The following is a 20,401-nucleotide window of genomic DNA, read 5'->3' on the forward strand; positions in this document are numbered from 1 at the left end:
CACTGAGAAAAATAAAAAAAAACAAAAACAAATAAAATGCGTGTTTTTATGGTTTATTGGCCACTGTCAGCTACTCGGCTGACCGAATTGAATTTTCTGGTGGGTTGAATTTTTTTTTGTTTTCCGGCTCAGACCAACTCGGCCGAGTCGGTTCCGCGCCGACCAGATCTTAAAACAATGTTCCCGACATAGTTCTTCAGGGCTTTAGGGGTTAGTTCTTCAGGGTTTTAGGGCTTTGCGACAAGGTTGTGCCTTATCACTTCTCCTTTTTCCTCTTGTCATTGATTGTCTGAACCGTAAAATGGGGATACAAGGAATAAGGGTTTGATTTTGGGTGTGCAGGTGACAAGGCACATTGTTATTAGTCATTCGATGTTTGTTGATGACTTGTTCTTTAGAGGCGAGACAAATCTAGATGAATGGGTGCACATTCACAAGATTATTATGTCTTTTGGTGAGGCTACACGTTTATATACGAGTAAATCAAAGTCTATTATCATTTCTGGAGACAAAGAGACGGGTGATTAAGGATATATGCAATCTATTTGAGATATCTTCCCTACATTTCGATGAAGGGTTTGTATACTTAGGCTTCAAATTAAAACCCAATAAGTATGGCATTAAGGATTGGGACTGACTGATTGATATATTTGTCAAGAAATTGGCTGGATGGACTCAAAGAGGGTTAGCTATGAGAGGTTGTATGACACTGATTAAGTATTTTCTGCAAAACATTTTAGTTTACTGGATGCATTTTTTTATATTGTTGATACATTAAAGTTTACTGGATGCATTTGTTTATGTTGTTGAGAGACATTTTGTACAAGAGATAATCTATTTTGGACAAGTTCTTATGGTTTGGACATAATCAAATGGGGAAGATGCACTTAGATGGAAAGTTATAGCTCGTCTGGTTGTTGATGGTGGTTGGTGGCATATTGGACACTTTTCCCTTTAACAAAGCTTTAATTATAAAAAATCTTTAGAAAAGTACATGAGTGGGAAAGATTTCACAATATGGATCAGGGATGGTGCTAAAAGAAAAACATGTGCATCCTATATCTGGGGCAGTATGATGAAAAACATTCCATGGTTGCTTAATTTTCTTCGTTGGGATGTAGGAGATGGCACTCAGGTCGAGGTCGATTTAAATGCCGTCAATGGCTTTTCTGGGAACCACACATTATCAGTCCCTCTTCTTGACTTCCTCTGTGACAAAGGTATTTTCTATCTTAAATTCTTAATCAAATTCATAAAATGCGCAATAACTTCTCCATATTTCATTCATGGCTCAAGGAAGTTGAGATGGGGTTACATGGTAATCTCGCTGTGGAATGGGGCATAGTTTTGTACTGCTGGTATCTCTATTTCTGAACAAGATGATAGGATGGTTTGGGATGGGTTGTATAAGAAAGGACGACCGGTGGCTCGAGAAATCTACCACAGACTGCTTATGGCCAAGAAGGAATTTGAATACTATTTGTGGTTCCAATCAACATGGAAATAGGAGATTCTACGGAAACTGAGATGTTTCTGCTGGTTGGCTCTACATGATTGTGTGTTCACCTGGAAAAAAACTACAACTTCGGGGTTTCATTGGACCATTTATTTGTCCTATGTGCATGAGGGGTACTGAGGAAGTGAACCGAGCTATTGTTGTGTTGTCCTTTCCCTTATGACGGTTTGGAATGGGTTTCTATATTATTTGGTGTATTTGGCCCAGTAGGAATTTCTTTTTGTTTGACCAAAAAGTGGTTGTTGTCAGAGATGTTGTGAAAAAAAATAGCATACTATTCAGAAATATGGTTGATAAAGAAGTATATATACAAAAGGGAGATCAGGTACAAGGACATTTGGAAGGATCTTCTTGCAGGTTTTTTTGATAAAGCTTGTCTTCGGAGGAAATGTAGGTGTGGTGTTTTTATTTGTTTTAAAACTAAATATATATTATTATTATTATTGGTGGGAGGGTAGATATGAGAAAAATAATAGGGAAAAAATTATTGCTTTATGGAGAGTTCTCATCTGTACAAAATAATTGGGTTTGGAAATATTATATGTTCATAGTGACACAAAAGGCATCATTAACTGGATCCAGAATTATACGCAGTTTAATCCTCGTATTCTATCAAACTGAATATGGTGCATACGAAATCTGGTGAGTACTTTCGATTTATTTCTTTTGGGCATATTTACCGGGAGCAAAATCAGGTTGCCGATCTTCTAGGCATATCTAAAGGTCCTGGGAAGTTCGTCTTTGCAACATTTGTTAAAGATTCCTTGGTAAATGTTGGCAACATAATTTTTCCTTATGATGCAATATTTTGTTTTATATTGCTATTTTCCTTCGGGACATGTTTTTGTTTTTTGGAGAGGCAATATGGCACAAAAATGGTGGTGTCCATCATCTGCTGTAATTTTTTGTTTGGACATATCTGTATGGGATACAAACAAATAGTCATGCTCTTATAGGTTTTGGACTTTTTATTAGATGATAGATGGGGTGATGGGTGATTTTGTATAAAAATTACAAAAATTTAAGGTATCTTTATCGGGAAACGATGATTACAGTAAAAATGATTATTAATTTTTTGTACTCTTTTTTATATTAATGAAAAGAAAGTGTTTTTTTCTTCGGGAAAAAATATATATTATAACATATGATACCATATTTTAATGAGCATGTTTTTGTTTGTTAAATTGTGTGAGTTTTGAGATGATCGCAATCTTAATTTTTGGTTAACAATTTAGGGGCATTTAAACAGTCAAAATCACCTTGGGGTCTTTGCCACACCAACCCTTAACATGTTCAATTTTTTCCCAAATTTCGAACCACTAACCTTCACATCACTAAATACTTCAACAATACACCCATATCTATTCTACCCACAATAGACTTATCCTTCCAAAAACCACCCAATAAACTTATCCTAATGAGATAGGTTACAAAAAAAACTACCCAACTGTTATTAATTCTCTAACCTGAATCCCCGTCACACACACAATTTACATAAATTTGGGTTTGGGTCTTCCCCTGTACAGACCTACGGTGACAAAATTACTTGTGCGAGCATTGATAACACTTGTCGAAAATTCCAAATGAATTGACTTGTTTAACCAGGTTGGAAAGGCTCGCCCAACTCCCAAAACCGAATCCCAGCACTCCAACGAGGACGACAATGCCCAAATTTATGGTCAAAATCCCTTTCCATTTTGGCATCCACTTACCTCCCTTTTCGACAGCATCCTGCACATGCCCCAGCCCAGTTCAAATTCAATTTATATTATAGTTTAAACAATTTAATTTATCTTTGAGACGTGCATTCAAGATTATACCTGTCTGGCCGTTTTTGTCCTGAAGACAAATAGATAGGAAGCACATGGGATTATACAAACTGAGAAGCTCATAATAAAAGAGCCTATTATACTGTTAAGAGGCCCAAAGAAAGGAAACATCAATGCCAAGAACCACAGCAAAATTCCCACCGGGAGCCTCGCTACGACTCTAACCAGATAATGTGATTGATGTACACGCAGCAATTTTTCCCACATGTAGTTCAGTGGCATCACAAACAGCCCAAAGGCAATTGCCTGTACTCAAAACCATCAATATATTTTAAAATATCAATGAATTATCTTTGAAATAAATGATATCATGGATCAACATTGTAAATGTAAATCAATTTTCACATAAACTCTATATCAAATCTAACATGATCCATAAAGGAAAAAACACATTCCTAAACTAACATATTATAATGAAAACGAGAAACTATAATCTTTTAGTTTGTATAAACATAACTGTGATTACCAATTTACATATTATATCTTCTCACCTGGTGTGCAATCATGAAACCCAAGCCCATGCTTCTGAAGGTAGAAGCAGGCAACACTGAGAAGGCGTTGGAATGCGTTAAAAGCTCGTCTCCAAATGCCCAGTACAGTATTACACAGTGCGGCATAGTAATTGTCATCACATAGCCCATTGTTGTTAGGTACACATATTTATATGACTTTGGGGTCCACATAGAATGCATAATCTCTCTGACAACAATGGCAGAAATTGACAATTTTCCCCAAAATTGTATTTTATTTTAGAATAAAACTTTGTCCCAAACTTGAAAACCAAAAATCCCTTCATCAAAACTAAATTACATACATGGTAGTTGCATGGCCTCCAAATGCAAACAGTATGTTGGTAGTTCCAGTGAAAAACAGTTGCATGGATACAGGGGCAGAATGTTTGACATTTGCTATCTGCATAAAATTTCAGAAGATACCGCTTTGAATACTGTTTCATGAAAAATACCAAAATAGATTTGTTTGGTTATATTTATCTCTTTTATTGTATTGCTTTAAATATCTTTTTGTTTGCCCCGGTGATCAGAGTTCTGAGAACATTGTGGTTTTAGTAGTGTCTATTCAGGGGTATTTAGGTTGCCAAAAACATTTTAAGATTACATTTAATCTAGGTCACACTAATATTTAACATGACTAAATTTTTTACTCACAAATTTCAAACCAATGACTTTTACAGTACTAAAACACCCTCTCACAGTTTACTCTAAACCATCAAATCTAAATCGATTTGACAACATAAATTTTTTGAGGAACCGGAATTAACCTGGCCGTGAAGAAGGCCCGCAACGACCATGTACCAGGCTGTGTATGTTGTAGTCAGCACGCCAATGATAGACCATATTCGGAAATTGTGGAAGGATGGAAGCAGAACGGTTAACATAGATATGGCGCCGAATATGATCGCCCACTCTCGTTTGTTGTAATTCGAATTCAGATAATATGCATTGCTGCAGCCGTTTCCAATATAATATATATTTCAAGACAAGTATAACTTAAAACAAACCATTTCTAAAATAGAAAGAGATTTTAGAGTAGCAGAAATATCTTCAAAAGATTACAATATAGATCTTTCCCTTCAAGAAAAGTAGAAGATTATGCAGACACTGAGAAAAAAATGTTTAATTAAGCATTAAATGTTATGCTAATTGCAGATTTGGAAAATCTGATTTGGCATGACAAAAGTCAAAGGCTCTTCATTCATATCCATATATTTTCCAAAAATTCCAAAATCTAGAATCTAATGCAAAAATCAATAATATTTTACCTTGCACATGCAATAATTTGTACAACTGCAACAGCTCCCAGGGTCACAATGTTGAAGAAGAGACAAACCCCCTTGAGCCAAGGTGCAACCAAGTAGCCCATGACCTCGTGGTACTGTATGCATCGTTAATAAATATACATGAATACAACAATATTTGACTTTGACTTAGCATTAATGCTTACAATACTATACAGGTAGAGGTAGATTTAGTCGGTTGGTTGGATTAAGTTGTCAGAGCAAATTGACACGAAAATAGAAGATGAATATGTTAATGTTATTTTGTTGAACAATTTAAGTTCAAATTATGATAATGCTATTTTCACCTTAAGTCAAGTTTCCTCTCGACCGAAATGATAGCAGCACTCTCAGCATAAGAAAAGAGGATGAAACAAGTGAAGCAGAGGACAACCCACATGCTGAGATGACACTATTCTCCAAAGGCAGGTCAATAAAAACAACAACTCTGTTGATTGTTTCTAATGCCGAAGACATGAACACACCACATTTAATTCAAAACTCGTGCCAAAGATTTCTTAAACAGGAAATTAAAAGAATTAGCTAACATAGCTACTTTTGAAGACTCGCCAAAGGTCAACCTTGAAGACTTCTCAGATTGTGACACTGATGATGAGTTCAATACAGAGTCTCTCATACTTTTCTAAAACATCTATCAGTGATGTATGTTTCAGTGATTTGTATATATTTTTTTTCTATAAAATGTGTGGAACCAATTAGTGAACAAAGTGTCATAGTTCAAGTCAGTGGTTTTCGATGTTCTTTGGTGCTGAGAGAACATATCACTGATTTATTTATGTAAATTTGTTAGAAGTTGATAAATCTTGTTGTTATTTGGTGCTTAACATCAATTGTTACAAGTTATCTAAGTGTGTATGTGAAGAAAGTTCAAATGTATGATTCACTGTTGGATATACTTGGTATCTAGATAGCTTATCTATATAACTAGAAGTATGTATTTCGATGCATACTACTAAGAGGAAAGCGTGTCTATAGAGTTGTTCATTATTTAGACTAATTTTTGAGTAGTCAAGAAACGCCAGTCTTTCAAGTACGTCAATGATGGAGGTTAAGTGGTAGCTCGAAATTGTGGTTCTAAAGAAAAAGGTGTATACGAGATTCCAGAGTGAGTGTGTTCATAAAAACCATACCAGACTATAAGACAAATATCTGTGTTGTGACTTGTGATTTTTGTACTAATTTTTATAATGTAAGTGTTAATAGAGAGACTTAGAATTAACAATTGCAATAACATATAGATAGATTTGATTTGTTGGTTGGATTAGACTATTAAGATCTCCTAGCTTAAAATATGTCCTAGCTTAAAATCTCTTGAATCTCATATGCATTATCTTAATGTGGTGTATCTTTATGCGAAAGGAATAGACGAATAATTTTGTGGGTGTTTGCAATTCTGATTTCTTTCTATTATACTGTCAGTAAAAACTAAACAAAGACAAGAAGATTTCAGACCTGGATAATATGCTTCTTGAAGTTGACACCTTCTTTTTCCTTACGAGCTCGGTACTCCAAATAGAGGCATGAAAGCATGTAGCAAGTCCAGATCCCTACTACAGTATACAACAGATGGAAGAAAATTCCCAATCCAAAGCCCATCTGGGAGTAGGAATAAGGCATGGAGAGGATCACCTGGCCAACCTGCAATTCAATATATACAAAGTTTATATCTCATCAATTCTGATACCCAATGAATCATTCTGGCTATAGTTCAGAGTGTGGAATTCCATGGACTCCCACATAAACCACAGTTAAACCGACCATAAATCAAATAAGGTTTGCCATGAAGCGATAATTTGGTTACACCTGACCAGCAGCAGCATTACACCAAGCATCATAATTGGAACCGCCATGCCACAAAGTTTTCTGCACCCACGCTTTTAAGCCAGGCTCTGGATATGACGAATTCCCCAAATTCTCATCTACATGTGTAACAACCTCCGCGGGAGCGAAGTCACTTATGAAGTTAGTTGCGATCTCATTTGCTTCTGACTGCATTTCGATTTCTTTAACAGTTTCCACTGAGCTGAAATCTGGAGCAATAAAAACACTGATAGATATAATGATAATACTATAGATGTTGCAGTCAGATCTTGGCCAAAGCTCCAGTGCATAAGGCGGCTGGCCGCTCTTCAATCGCCGATTCCCCACTTTTTGGGCACGGCTTTACGGATCCGAAAGGTTAGACTTCTGGCCAAAATTATACAAAGGGATCTAATTTTGGATTCGTGCGCACGGAATTCCTGCCCCGTGGGCCACGCTGACGGTAACGAAGAGACTGAAACAGCGCGAATTCTTTGTTTCTCTGCGATTTGACGTGTAACATCTTCATTGTCCGGTGACAAATTGCCACCAAAATGAATGACGAATTAGATATTCTTGCTCGTTTTCAATAGTTGAAATGATTCTGCCCCCACACGCATCTTTTAGGAGATTTATTTTAGATGGACAAGATTTATATCTTACATCTAAGAGTTTTGTGATTTATATTTTGTGATTTATATTGTAGAAATTAGTTTTTTGGATTAATCACATTTGTCGGATTATGTGATTTTTCGAACCAATTAATGTGGTTCATCTTTAGGTTCATAAGATTTATATGATGAAGACTTGCATGAGGAGACACACTTATGTGACACTTATTTCTAGTGTATAGATCTATTAATGTAGTCGGACTCTATATATTTATGTTAGATTTAAACAAGTATATTATCTAATAATAAGCATAAACAGCTGGACCACTATTTTTGGTTGTCCATGCATTATAGATTTGTAGTAATCATATCTATTCTCTTATTGAAATTTCAATTTATGCATTTGAGTACAACTATGGAAAATGTATATTCAAAATATAGTTTTGTTTGTTTATTTGGCATGATTTAAAATTTCAAAGGAAAGGATTATAAACTTGTAATTTGCTATTTTGAAATTGCTATTGAAGGGGTTTATTGGAAATTTGAGATACAAGTGGTGATTTAAAGATTTAAGATTTGGTTTTGAAAACCAATCATACTAATTTTGTATATTTAAATGTTAATTAAAAATATTTATAAGCAATTTGAAATTTGAAATTTAATTAATAAATATATAAAAAAAATAATGTTTACAATAAATTATTTTTTCAGGTCTCTGTTTTTTTCTCTATGTATAAAATCAATGCTATGTACATTATATTTAAAAAATTATAAAACATATTAAAGAAAAATGCGAAGTTCATATAGATGTAACTATATGTATTATTAGTCCACAGACTTCCTAAATGGTTAGGTATAATTCTATGTATTATTAGTGCTTGAATGGGGTCGCAGACATGCGAGGAGGTGGGGGTAGGCTTCTGCCATCCCATCGAGACACATGCCCAGGAGGTGTGGCAACATGCCCCACTTGATGTTTGAAAAGCCATGCAATGAGCTCAGAAGTCAATTCAAATGTCAAGAGTCTGTCGTCACTCCACCACTCACTACTCCATGTGTTGCTCAATTGTCTCATCTAATTCATATCTTCCATGGTGCTCATCTCACTCGTGAGGTCTATCATGTCTCTCAACCTAACTAATTTGGTCTTCACTCTAAGGTGCACCAAAGCATTTTGCTCTGGCACTCTGCTCTACGTCTTAATGGTTTATAGGGTGGTCTCTAGATTGTTCTCAACACTCAGACAACATTTCAGAAAAACACTCCTCCTCAACCCCATGGTCCTTATATTGGGCAAAAGGATTCAAGGACTATAGTTTTATGGTTAGGCGCTCTATGGAAAGTTTGGACCTATGTCTTCTCTAGTAGAGAATTGAGGTTCACAAACTACCATTGTTAGCCATCCATTATGGTTTCCTAGTGTCTCTCTTTCTAATGGTTGGCACCTACTCCTTCATAGTCTGGACACAAACAAAAACAACCGAGCTTGCAGACTCATTCCTCCCTCATTCCACTCACTATGCTATTTGTGAAGCAAGTTCAAATTTCCTTTTGTAGGTTTATGGTCTATTCTCCCCTTCGTTTTCCTTTCACTGTCATTGTGTTTGTTTCTGTGTGCCATGTAAATCTCTCCAACGGAACTTGCGTCAAGCTTTCCCTTGAGTGTGGACTTGCTAGCCCCCTCATCATTCTCGGATACCACTTTCATGGCCTCCCATTCTTAGCTTAAGCAATAAGCTATGCATGTCAATGAGAAGGGGTTTACTAGGGTGCAATTTATTACTAGGAGCGTCGATGAATCTAGGCCTATTTGCAAGCTAAAATCTCAGCGACTAGGTTTTGGAAACTAACCCCATAAACCATTCAAGATGAACTGACCTAAGTGGAACATGATTTGGGAAACAAACAATGCAGCCTTACTGAATTTGAAGTGTTGGCTAAGCTACAGAGTGGGTACCCAATGTAGATCATACCAAGGGTAGATGCAACCAATATATGTATACTATGAACATCTATTGGCACCTTAAATTCCCTCCTAACCTGGTTCTCCTTGATTAAAAATGTCACTAGAGAAGACATGATGCTCTCCATGGATCATATGCAAAGGAAATTCACAACCATGGACAAAAGGATTGGGCATATTGAAAGAAACACGAGCCTCCCTTCAGAACTAGGTTGCTCTCCTTGGGACAACAAGGAACCCATCCAAGTAGAAGCCACTGACTCTTATCACCCCTCTTGGTGGTTTTTCTATTAATTTGTTAGTTTTTATTCATCATTTTTGTATGTATTAGTTTCATACATGCCATTGAGGCCCACCTACTCTTTCTTAAGGCCCAACTATTGTTTTAGACTTATAGATTTAGTTGACATGGTTAGATTTTGGACTAGAACTATTTTGAAAAGTTTGAATTTTTGTATTTGGTCAAGACTATCCAATGGTAGACTGCAACAAATCTAAACAATAACCCACTGTTAGTAGGAAATACAAACTTGAACTTCACAAAAAAAAATTGTACAATGGCAGACCACATCAAATATAAAGTGTAATTGGGTATTAGCAAGCAATACAAACTTGAACTTCACATAAAAAATGATATGCATTATCATAATTTTAATAAAATAAAAAATAAGAATATTTCTATATATAGATATGTGAAACTTGTATAAATATAAATAATATTACTAAGAGTTAGCATATATACAATACCAATATAGATCCATCTTAATCACAGGTATACCAAGCATTGAGATGGACCAAATATCTTTATATGCAAACTTCTTTTAGAGTGAAAAACTTGAAAAAAAGTTTGCACCTAAAATCCCTCGCGACACTTGATAAATTTGTGGATCTCTCTCTCTCTCTCTCTCTATACACACACACACACACACACACACACGCACACACACACACCATGTGTAGTTTTTCATTGTTTAAATTGCATTTTTGAATGCATAAATGGATACAACCTAGAAAGTCTCATCGAGCACTTGGATTGTGTAGAATACACAACTTCAATTTGCAATTCCAACAAATTTGTACTAGATTTTCGATAAATATAATAAAAAAATATACCTCGGCCAAAATGCAAAATAGCGAGACTATTGAAATGTTTACCAATAAGAACTTAAATTTTTTAATTTATTTATATAATATATACATATATGTATAGTTGACATTAAAATATTTTTTGTGGAGTCTGGTAGTGGGGGTGAAATATTTGAAATCCATGATGATTGTAGATTAACTAAGGAAAGAGCCAAAAGTGACTAAGGAAAGTTCTATGATTTGGAGGAATTTGGTAAGTGGTCTACAAGCTTTGGAGAAATGGATTTTGTGGAAGATTGGGAAAGGAGCTAAAGTTATTCTTGGCCGTGATATGCGGATAGGATGCAAGGCTTGCCATGAACTCTCTGATAGGCTAGTGGAGTTTTTAAATCATTCGAGTTATATTATTATGATTGGTGTTGCTAGGTAGGTAAAAACAACTTCAAATAGTCAAGAATGACTTTCAACTCAAGATTTAGACCTTTCTCATGTATTATGCAAGTGAATGGAGCTCTTTGTATTGAATTTTGGTAAAGTTGATGTTGTAATTAACCAAGAGGAGGAAGACATCATCAGGTGGTGTAAGAATAAACAAAGTGGAATTATAAAAGCTAGATCTAGATATGATGCACTAATTCAAGACAATCCTCTTGCTTCTTCAAAATGGTATCATAGATTAGTATGGAAGGGACAAGGACCCCTTAAATGCAAGTTGTTCCTTTGCTTGTTATTGAAAGAAAAATGTTGACTTTGGTGTTGGCATTATGATTTCTGGTTTGGCTCTATGGTTCATGTGTTGTACTTGATGGCAACTCATACAGGTGGCAAAACTCTGATCAGGCTCTCAAAATGATAAAAATTAAGAGGTCCGCATGTACTCAGTGAAAAGCGTGCGTACCCGCAGGTACACCGTGCAGGAAATGCGTTCATACCCGCAGGTTACCCGTTCAGAAGGTGCGGTCCCCTAGTGCACTCACTTCAAGGCAGAGAAGCGCGTTCATATGGGGTTTCTTATGTATGGCCCGTGGTATTTAGCCCGTCGTTCATGATCCTATGGTTTTGGCCCATGGTATAGGATCTATTTTAGCCCCGGTTTGATCCCTTGTTTTCGTTATTTGATGGTTTTGTCCCCTGGTGTGAATGAGGGCTTGACTATAAATAGGGAAGGAGATCACTTGGCCAACGTATATTTTTGCAAATTGAATATCTTAAGATCTGAAATATTGGGTTATCGGTTTAAAAGCTTGATCTATATAAAAGTGAAGTTGAAAGTGAATCTATGAAGTGTGATCTCTCGGGCGCATGATCAGATCTGGGCATCTGATTATCTGTGGCACACTGGTGGACTGCCAATTTGGCCCTAATCAGAGGTTCGCAGGTGATTAACGATGCAAGTGTATGGGTATGCAGAGCAGAAGAAGGCGCAGTGTGTGGGTACGCAGCGCGACAGAAGTCCAGGGGCGATGGTTCGCAGCGAAGAGAAAGCAGAAGCGCAGAGGTACGTTGTGCGACAGAAGCCGCAGGTGCGGGGAGACAGTGAAAGTACGCGGCGCGATAGAAGAAGTAACTGCGGAGGCACAGTGAAAGTACGCGTCGCGATAGAAGCAGTGACTGCGTAGGCATAGTGAAAGTACGTGACGCGATAGAAGTAGTGGGTGCGGGGGAACAATATAGGTACGCGACGCATTTAAAGGCACAGTGCGTGGATACACGGCGCTGTTCAAGGCTCTTTGCGAGGATACGCAGAGGTGCAGAAGGTGAAGTGCGTAGCAACGCATGCCAGATAAAGAAAAATTGTGGATCTGTATTAAGTTTGAAAATTTATGAAAAGTGATCCTTGAAAGAAAAGAAGTAGGGGGTTGTAGCTCCCTTCGAGGAGAGACTGGAAAACGAGAGAGAGTTGTAGCTCTCTGCAGGTTGTAGCCTGCATACTGGTAAAGGACTGCACCAGTACAAAATCATTGTAAAAGGAGTTTCTAATTTGAAAGAAGATAGAGACATATTGCAGCAGGTGGTTTTCACCCACATTGGGTTTCCACCTTATATCTGGTGTTCTTTGGTGTGACTATCTGTTTTATGGTACTGACATACAAAAATAATTCAAAGTATAAATAAGGAAGATTTATTAAAAGAACTTGATAATACTGATTCACCCCCCCCCTCAGTATTATTTCCAACAATTGGTATCAGATCCTTCAGAGAAGCTTGATCGCTTGAAAGAAGATCATTCATCATGAGCAACTACGAGAGGGAAGCATCAATCAGGCCACCAATTTTTGATGGGACAAACTTCAATTATTGGAAGGTAAGAGTTACTGCCTATCTTCAATCTCTTGGTACAGAAGTTTGGGATATCATAGATACAGGCTATGCTTTTCCTTCAGCTACTCCTACAGATCCGGCCGAAAAGAAGAAATATGAAACAAATGATAAAGCAGTCAATACTCTGCTGGGATGCTTATCTCAAACAGAATTCGTGAAGGTTATGCAATATAAATCCGCAAAAGAAATATGGGACAAGATTGTCTTGAGCTACGAAGGAGATGAACAGGTAAAGCGTGCTAAACTTCAAACCCTCAGGATTCAGTATGAGAATCTCAGAATGTATAATGATGAAAGTGTGGCTAACTATTTCCTTCGGGTAGACGAGATTGTTAATTGCATGAAAAACTTGGGTGAAGAAATAAAAGAGGCTATTGTGGTTGAAAAAGTTCTAAGATCATTGTCCCCCAAGTTTGAATCTAAAGTGTCTGCAATAGAAGAAAAGGAAAATCTACGAACCCTTACTATGTCTCAGCTACACGGAATTCTAACTGCTTATGAAATGAGAAAGGGAGGTCCATCAGACAGGAGAGAAGCCGCTTTCAAGGCTTCAGGCAAAGGAGACTACTATGAAGCAAGTCACGTACCAGAAGAAGAAGAAGAATCAAATTTTGTCAGAAATCTTCAACGGGGTACTGGAAGGTTTAGAGGTAAGTTACCTTTTAAATATTTTGCTTGTGGAAGAGTCGGTCATTATGCTGCCAAATGTCCTCATAAGGATAAGATTGACAAAGGAAAGGAACCTGCTAGATGGAACAAGAAACAAAATGCAAATAAGAAAAGCTACTACACTCATGAAGACAGTGATGGTCTATCAAATAGTGATGAAGATGAACGAGGTAATGACTATAAACTTTTAATGGCATTTGAAGATGATGATTACATGGATGCTATAGATGTGGATAGTTTTTATGATGAGATTTCTAGACTTAAGACATGTATAGAAGAAAAGAATATGATCATTGATACTCTACAACTTCAAATTGATGAAAAAGAAAAATATCTTGAAAAGTTAGAAGGTGAAATTGTTGGCCTTAGAAAAGAAATTGAGAAAACAAAGGCTATTAATCTTAAGTTTGTCAAAGGATTTGAAACTCTGGATGAGATCATCAATGTACAACGTTCTCCGCTAAACAAGACAGGTCTGGGGTATAATGGAGAAACATCTCAAGCATCCACCTCAAAGAGTTATCTTGATCCAGCAAGAAGGAATGAGCAAAAACACAATGGAGATCACCAGGTAAAGCAGGGACGAATTACATCAAGAATGAACAAAGACTATCAGGTAAACCAGGGGCAATCTGTCTTAAGAATGAACAAAAGCTACAACCAGCCACAGGTAAAATCTTCTCAATTTTTTTCAAGAATGGATGACAATAGAAATTACAATCATTTGGCTGGTAGGTTTGATAATCGCAGAAGTTTCTTCAATGGGCAATGTTTCTCTTGCCATAACTTTGGTCACAAAGCAGCTCAATGTGTTGCATATAAAACAATCATGACTAGAGAAGCTCAAAAACAAAGAAGTATGATCAGGATTACAAAAAGGACCTATAACAACTTTTCGGCTCTTGAAAATGAAGTTGAATGTTCTATTTGCAATAACTTTGGTCATGAAGATTCTGAATGCAGGAGCAGGTTTCAGTAGACAAAGGAACAAGCCTCAAGCACCAGAACATGGAGAATAAAAGAACCACAAACATAAAGATGTGGGATAGCATTTTATGCAGAAGGACAAGAAAATCTATGGTACATTGACAGTGGATGTTCGAAACATATGACATGTGATAAAGAAAAACTTGAATCATATTCTGCTTTAGAAAAGGGAAAGAAAGTTTCTTTTGGAAATGATACTCCTGCAGCTATAAAAGGAAAAGGCACTGCTCAGTTAAAAGAAAAGGTCAAAGCTGGAAATGTTTTGTATGTTGATGGATTGAAGCATAATCTTCTAAGTGTCAGCCAGATGTGTGATCAAGGAACCAAGGTGATATTTAGATCAAACGGATGTCGTGTTCGTGATCTTGATACAGGGGAAACAATGATCAAAGGTAGAAGAACTCTAAATAATCTATACATATTTGAAGAAGGACAACAACAATGCTATTTGAGCAAGGATGATGAACACTGGTTATGGCACCGGAGGTTGGGGCATCTAAGCTTTTCACAAATAAGGAAAGCATGCAAATATCAGGCTATTCGTGGTCTTCCAGATATCAAAATTCCAGACAACGCCATATGCAAATCATGTCAGTTTGGAAAGAAAACTAGAACTTCCAGAGAAGGAAGGATCAGCTAGCATGCCTCTTGAGCTAGTCCATACAGATGTATGTGGTCCATTTAGGAAAAGGACACCTCGAGGAGAAGAATACTTGATATTATTCATTGACAATTTCTCCAGGTTTGTTTGGTTAGGACTTATGAAGCACAAAGACGAAGCATTCGAGAAATTAAAATCCTTCAAAGCCTTGGTTGAAAATGAATCATGTTACAAAATTAAGTGCCTCAGGTCTGACAGAGGTGGGGAGTTTACCTCAAATCAATTTTTCGATTTCTGTGAAGAACATGGAATAAGAAGAGAATTCTCTACAACCAGAACTCCTCAGCAAAATGGAGTGGTGGAAAGGATGAACATAACAGTCCAACAAATGGCTCGTGCTATGCTGGATGAGTCTGGAACTCCTGCAACTTTCTGGGGTGAAGTTGCATATGCTGCGGTTGTTATTCTCAACAAAACAAATGTTCGGGTGAACAACACTCAAACCCCTCATGAGCTCTGGTATGGTGAGACTCCTTCGGTAAAGCACTTCAAAATCTTTGGGAGAAAATGCTATATTAAGAATACTGATGAGAAACTTGGCAAACTTGAACCTAGAGCAGATGAAGGCATTCTTCTTGGTTATTCTCCACACAGCAAAGCATATAAGTGCTACAATAAAAGACTTGGAAGAATTGTTGACAGCATTGATGTAGTGGTTGATGAGAAGGGATACATTCCTAGGCAAGTAAATCATGAAAATATCGAAGAAGATGAAGACTACCCTCAAAGACAGAATGATGAAGAAGAAGAACCTCAAGAAGAACCAGAGGAGCAGATAAGGATAGAAGAGAAGACTCCATCCAGGTATGTTCAGAAGAATCATCCAGAATCTCAAATTTTGGGGCAGAAAGAAGCAGGTGTACAAACAAGAAGAAAAATTGCAGAAGCTTCAAGCTATTTGGCATTACTCTCTTCCATTGAACCACAAAATGTGAAAGAGGCATGCAAATATGAATGTTGGGTCAAAGCAATGGATGAAGAACTTGATTAAATCGAAAAGAACAACACTTGGGAGTTGGTTCCTAGACCAAAGGATAAGAATGTTATAGGGACAAAATAGGTCTTCAAAAATAAATTGAATGAAAATGGAGAAGTAATTAGAAACAAGGCCAGACTTGTTTGTAAAGGGTATGCGCAGCAAGAAGGAATAGATTTTGAAGAAACTTTTGCTCCTGTTGCAAGACTTGAGGCCATCCGAATGTTCCTTGCTCTCTCAAGCTTTCAAAACTTCAAAGTATTTCAAATGGACGTGAAATCAGCCTTTCTGAATGGAGACTTGGAAGAAGAAGTATACATTGAGCAGCCAGATGGTTTCATTCTTGGAAATGATCCAAATCTTGTATGCAGATTGAAAAAGGCTCTCTATGGTCTCAAACAAGCTCCAAGGGCTTGGTACTATCGTTTGGACAAATATCTTCATCAACAAGGCTTTTCAAAAGGATTAGCAGATAGCAATCTTTATATAAAAGTTGAAAATGACAAATTGCTAATACTTGTTGTGTATGTAGATGACATTATCTTTGGCAGTAATGAAGAAGCTATGAGTCAAAGCTTTGCCTTGGTAATGCAGAAAGAATTCGAAATGTCCTTGCTAGGAGAACTGACATATTTTCTTGGTTTGCAAATCCAACAAAAAGAAGAAGGGATCTTTTTGTCTCAAACCAAGTATCTCAAGCAGATTTTGAAGAAATATGGCATGGAAGATGCAAAACCAGTATGTACACCCATGGTCACAGGATGTAGCCTCAGTGAAAATGATGAATCAACAGCAGTGCATCAACCAACCTACAGATCTATGATTGGAAGTCTACTTTATTTGACAGGCACCCGACCAGACATCATGCATGCAGTGGGAATAGTTGGAAGATTTCAGGCAAATCCAAAGGAAACTCATCTTCAGGCAGTTAAGAGAATCTTCAAATATCTTCAAGGAACTCAAAACTATGGCTTATGGTATCCTAGAGATACAGATCTCACACTTCATGCTTATACAGATGCAAATTGGGCCGGAAGCGTGGATGACAGGAAGAGCACAAGTGGTGGTGAATTCTTTATGGGTTCCAGATTAGTATCTTGGTTCAGCAAGAAACAAAGTTCAATTTCCTTGTCTACAGCTGAAGCAGAATATGTCGCTGCTGCATCTTGCTGCACTCAACTCCTTTGGATGATGCAGACCTTGCAGGATTTTCAAATCACTTGTACACCACCCATCTCCATCTTATGTGATAATACAAGTGCAATCAACATTTCAAAGAACCCAATCATGCATTCAAAAACCAAGCACATACCAATCAAGTATCACTTTCTCCAGGAACAAGTGCTTGAACAAAAGGCCAAGTTGGAGTATGTTCCTTCTAAGGAACAAGTTGCTGATATACTCACCAAACCATTGCCTAGGGAGACCTTTGAATACCTCAGGCAAAAGCTGGGGGTTGTTGATGCATCATCTTGTTATTGAAACTCTTCTGATTGTTGGTTGTACGCAAGGTTCATATGAAGTATATGCGTACATGTGATGGGTTGCGGATTGGTCAAAGATCGAATGGCACAGGTTCAGGGGGAGCATATCATGCATTGTTGGCATTATGGAGGAAGTACAGAAGGAGATCATGGATGCTGGTCTGAATATTGCTGCAATACGTCTCTATCTCTCTTTCATGGTCATTTATGGTGTTTGATGGATTATGGTTCTTCTTTGCAGATCTGGTTTATAGTCAGGGGGAGCATGTTCTCAGGAGGAGTATAACCCTTTGCCCTTGATGTCAAAGGGGGAGAATGACATGGAGAATCTTGAGGTTGCCATCAAGTCCAAAGGGGGAGATTGTTGGCATTATGATTTTTGGTTTGGCTCTATGGTTCATGTGTTGTACTTGATGACAACTCATACAGGTGGCAAAACTCTGATCAGGCTCTCAAAATGATAAAAATTAAGAGGTCTGCATGTGCTCAGTGAAAAGCGTGCATACCCGCAGGTACGTCGTGCAGGAAATGCGTTCATACCCGCAGGTTACCCGTTCAGAAGGTGCGGTCCCCCAGTGCACTCACTTCAAGGCAGAGAAGCGCGCTCATATGAGGTTTCTTATGTATGGCCTGTGGTATTTAGCCTGTCGTTCATGATCCTATGGTTTTGGCCCGTGGTATAGGATTTATTTTAGCCCCGGTTTGATCCCTTGTTTTGGTTATTTGATGGTTTTGTCCCATGGTGTGAATGAGGGCTTGACTATAAATAGGGAAGGAGATCACTTGGCCAACGTATCTTTTTGCAAATTGAATATCTTAAGATCTGAAATATTGGGTTATCGGTTTAAAAGCTTGATCTATATAAAAGTGAATCTATGAAGTGTGATCTCTCGGGCGCATGATCAGATCTGGGCATCTGATTATCTGTGGCACACTGGTGGACTGCCAATTTGGCCCTAATCAGAGGTTCGCAGGTGATTAACGGTGCAAGTGCGTGGGTACGCAGAGCAGAAGAAGGCGCAGTGCGTGGGTACGCAGTGTGACAGAAGTCCAGGCACGGTGGATCGCAGCGAAGAGAAAGCAGAAGCGCGGAGGTATGCTGTGCGACAGAAGCCGCAGGTGCGGGGACACAGTGAAAGTACACGGTGCGATAGAAGAAGTAACTGCGGAGGCATAGTGAAAGTACGCAGCGCGATAGAAGCAGTGACTGCGTAGGCACAGTGAAAGTACGCGGCGCGATAGAAGTAGTGGGTGCGGGGGAACAGTATAGGTACGCGACGCATTTAAAGGCACAATGCGTGCATACGCGGTGCTGTTCAAGGCTCTCTGCGAGGATACACAGAGGTGCAGAAGGTGAAGTGCGTAGCAACGCATGCTAGATAAAGAAAAACTGCGGATCTGTATTAAGTTTGAAAATTTATGAAAAGTGATCCTTGAAAGAAAAGAAGTAGGGGGTTGTAGCTCCCTTCGAGGAGAGACTGGAAAACGAGAGAGATTTGTAGCTCTCTGCAGGTTGCAGCCTGCGTACTGGTAAATGACTGCACCAGTACAAAATCATTGTAAAAGGAGTTTCTAATTTGAAAGAAGATAGAGACATATTGCAGCAGGTGGTTTTCACCCACATTGGGTTTCCACCTTATATCTGGTGTTCTTTGGTGTGACTATCTGTTTTATGGTACTGACATACACAAATAATTCAAAGTATAAATAAGGAAGATTTATTAAAAGAACTTGATAATACTGATTCACCCCCCCCCCTCTCAGTATTATTTCCAACATTTGGATATTCTTGTTAAGCGAAGATGGGTAGGTCTTGGAATTTGTGTTCTGTGTCAGTTGAATGAGGAGTCTATTGCTCATTTATTTGTTCATTATCCATTTGTAATTTCCATTTGGAAGGCATTTTTCTCTCGTTTTAACCTTCATGCTTGGTGGAATGGAAGTTTGGTTGAAATTTGGCTAAGGAAAAACTACTTTCTGTTTGAAGACTATGTGGTTTTCTTTGAAAATATTGTTCATAATGCAAGATCATCTTATCTTGAGCAAGTAAAATTGTTGAAATGGAAGAAGATCGGGCTTAACATAGACGTGGAGCTGGAAACTGGTATAGTATTGGGATTCTTTGATGGAGCCAATCATAAAGATGTTCATGGAACAGGTATATTTGTTATAGATCTGATCCAAAAATACTATAGATCTGATATGAAAATATAAGATAATGCAAATAAACCCAGAAATAATATGAAATGATTCTTTATTGATCAAAACCCTTATGGTAGGGCAACACCATATATTCATTCCTTAAAGAAGGAGAACACTCCACAAGCCATATGCTTGTTCATACAATAATCCTTAACAATATTCCTTGACATCTCTCCATGTGGAATCTCTAGCCTCTATATAGGTTTCATACATACTGTTATCACAAAATCAAGCACTGAAGGCTGCTAATCAGCGAGACTCTGTGTAACTATTTCAAACCAGACTTTTGACTAAGGCTTAGCCTCCTTAGCCTGAGAGGGCTCTCTCAAAGGGTTATTGATTTTAAATATTGATGAGATGGCTAACTCTTGCAAAGTAAATTTAACATATAAATTGGCTGGACAGACCTTACACAGATTTCCATTGGGCTCACGGAGTTAATCATCATTTCAGCAAACTATAAAACCACTCATTCATAG

General features: G+C 37.7%; 1 protein-coding gene across 1 annotated transcript; it reads right to left on the reverse strand.

Moving 5' to 3' along the window:
• Positions 1 to 2,724: 2,724 nt before the first annotated feature.
• On the reverse strand, positions 2,725 to 7,324 carry LOC149238182 (auxin transporter-like protein 5). The gene is made up of 8 exons (XM_089372934.1): positions 6,965 to 7,324; positions 6,614 to 6,799; positions 5,126 to 5,238; positions 4,625 to 4,808; positions 4,160 to 4,257; positions 3,837 to 4,044; positions 3,337 to 3,591; positions 2,725 to 3,247 (listed from the first exon to the last, which is right to left on the reverse strand). Exons 1-8 carry the CDS (start codon positions 7,154 to 7,156, stop codon positions 3,059 to 3,061), a joined length of 1,425 nt encoding a protein of 474 aa, XP_089229060.1. The 5' UTR covers positions 7,157 to 7,324; the 3' UTR covers positions 2,725 to 3,058.
• Positions 7,325 to 20,401: the final 13,077 nt, after the last annotated feature.

The sequence above is a fragment of the Pinus tabuliformis genome, chromosome 8 (genome assembly GCF_031772625.1).
Source record: "Pinus tabuliformis cultivar Carrire ecotype Pingquan chromosome 8, CPIR1, whole genome shotgun sequence".
NCBI classification, from domain to species: Eukaryota; Viridiplantae; Streptophyta; class Pinopsida; order Pinales; family Pinaceae; genus Pinus; species Pinus tabuliformis.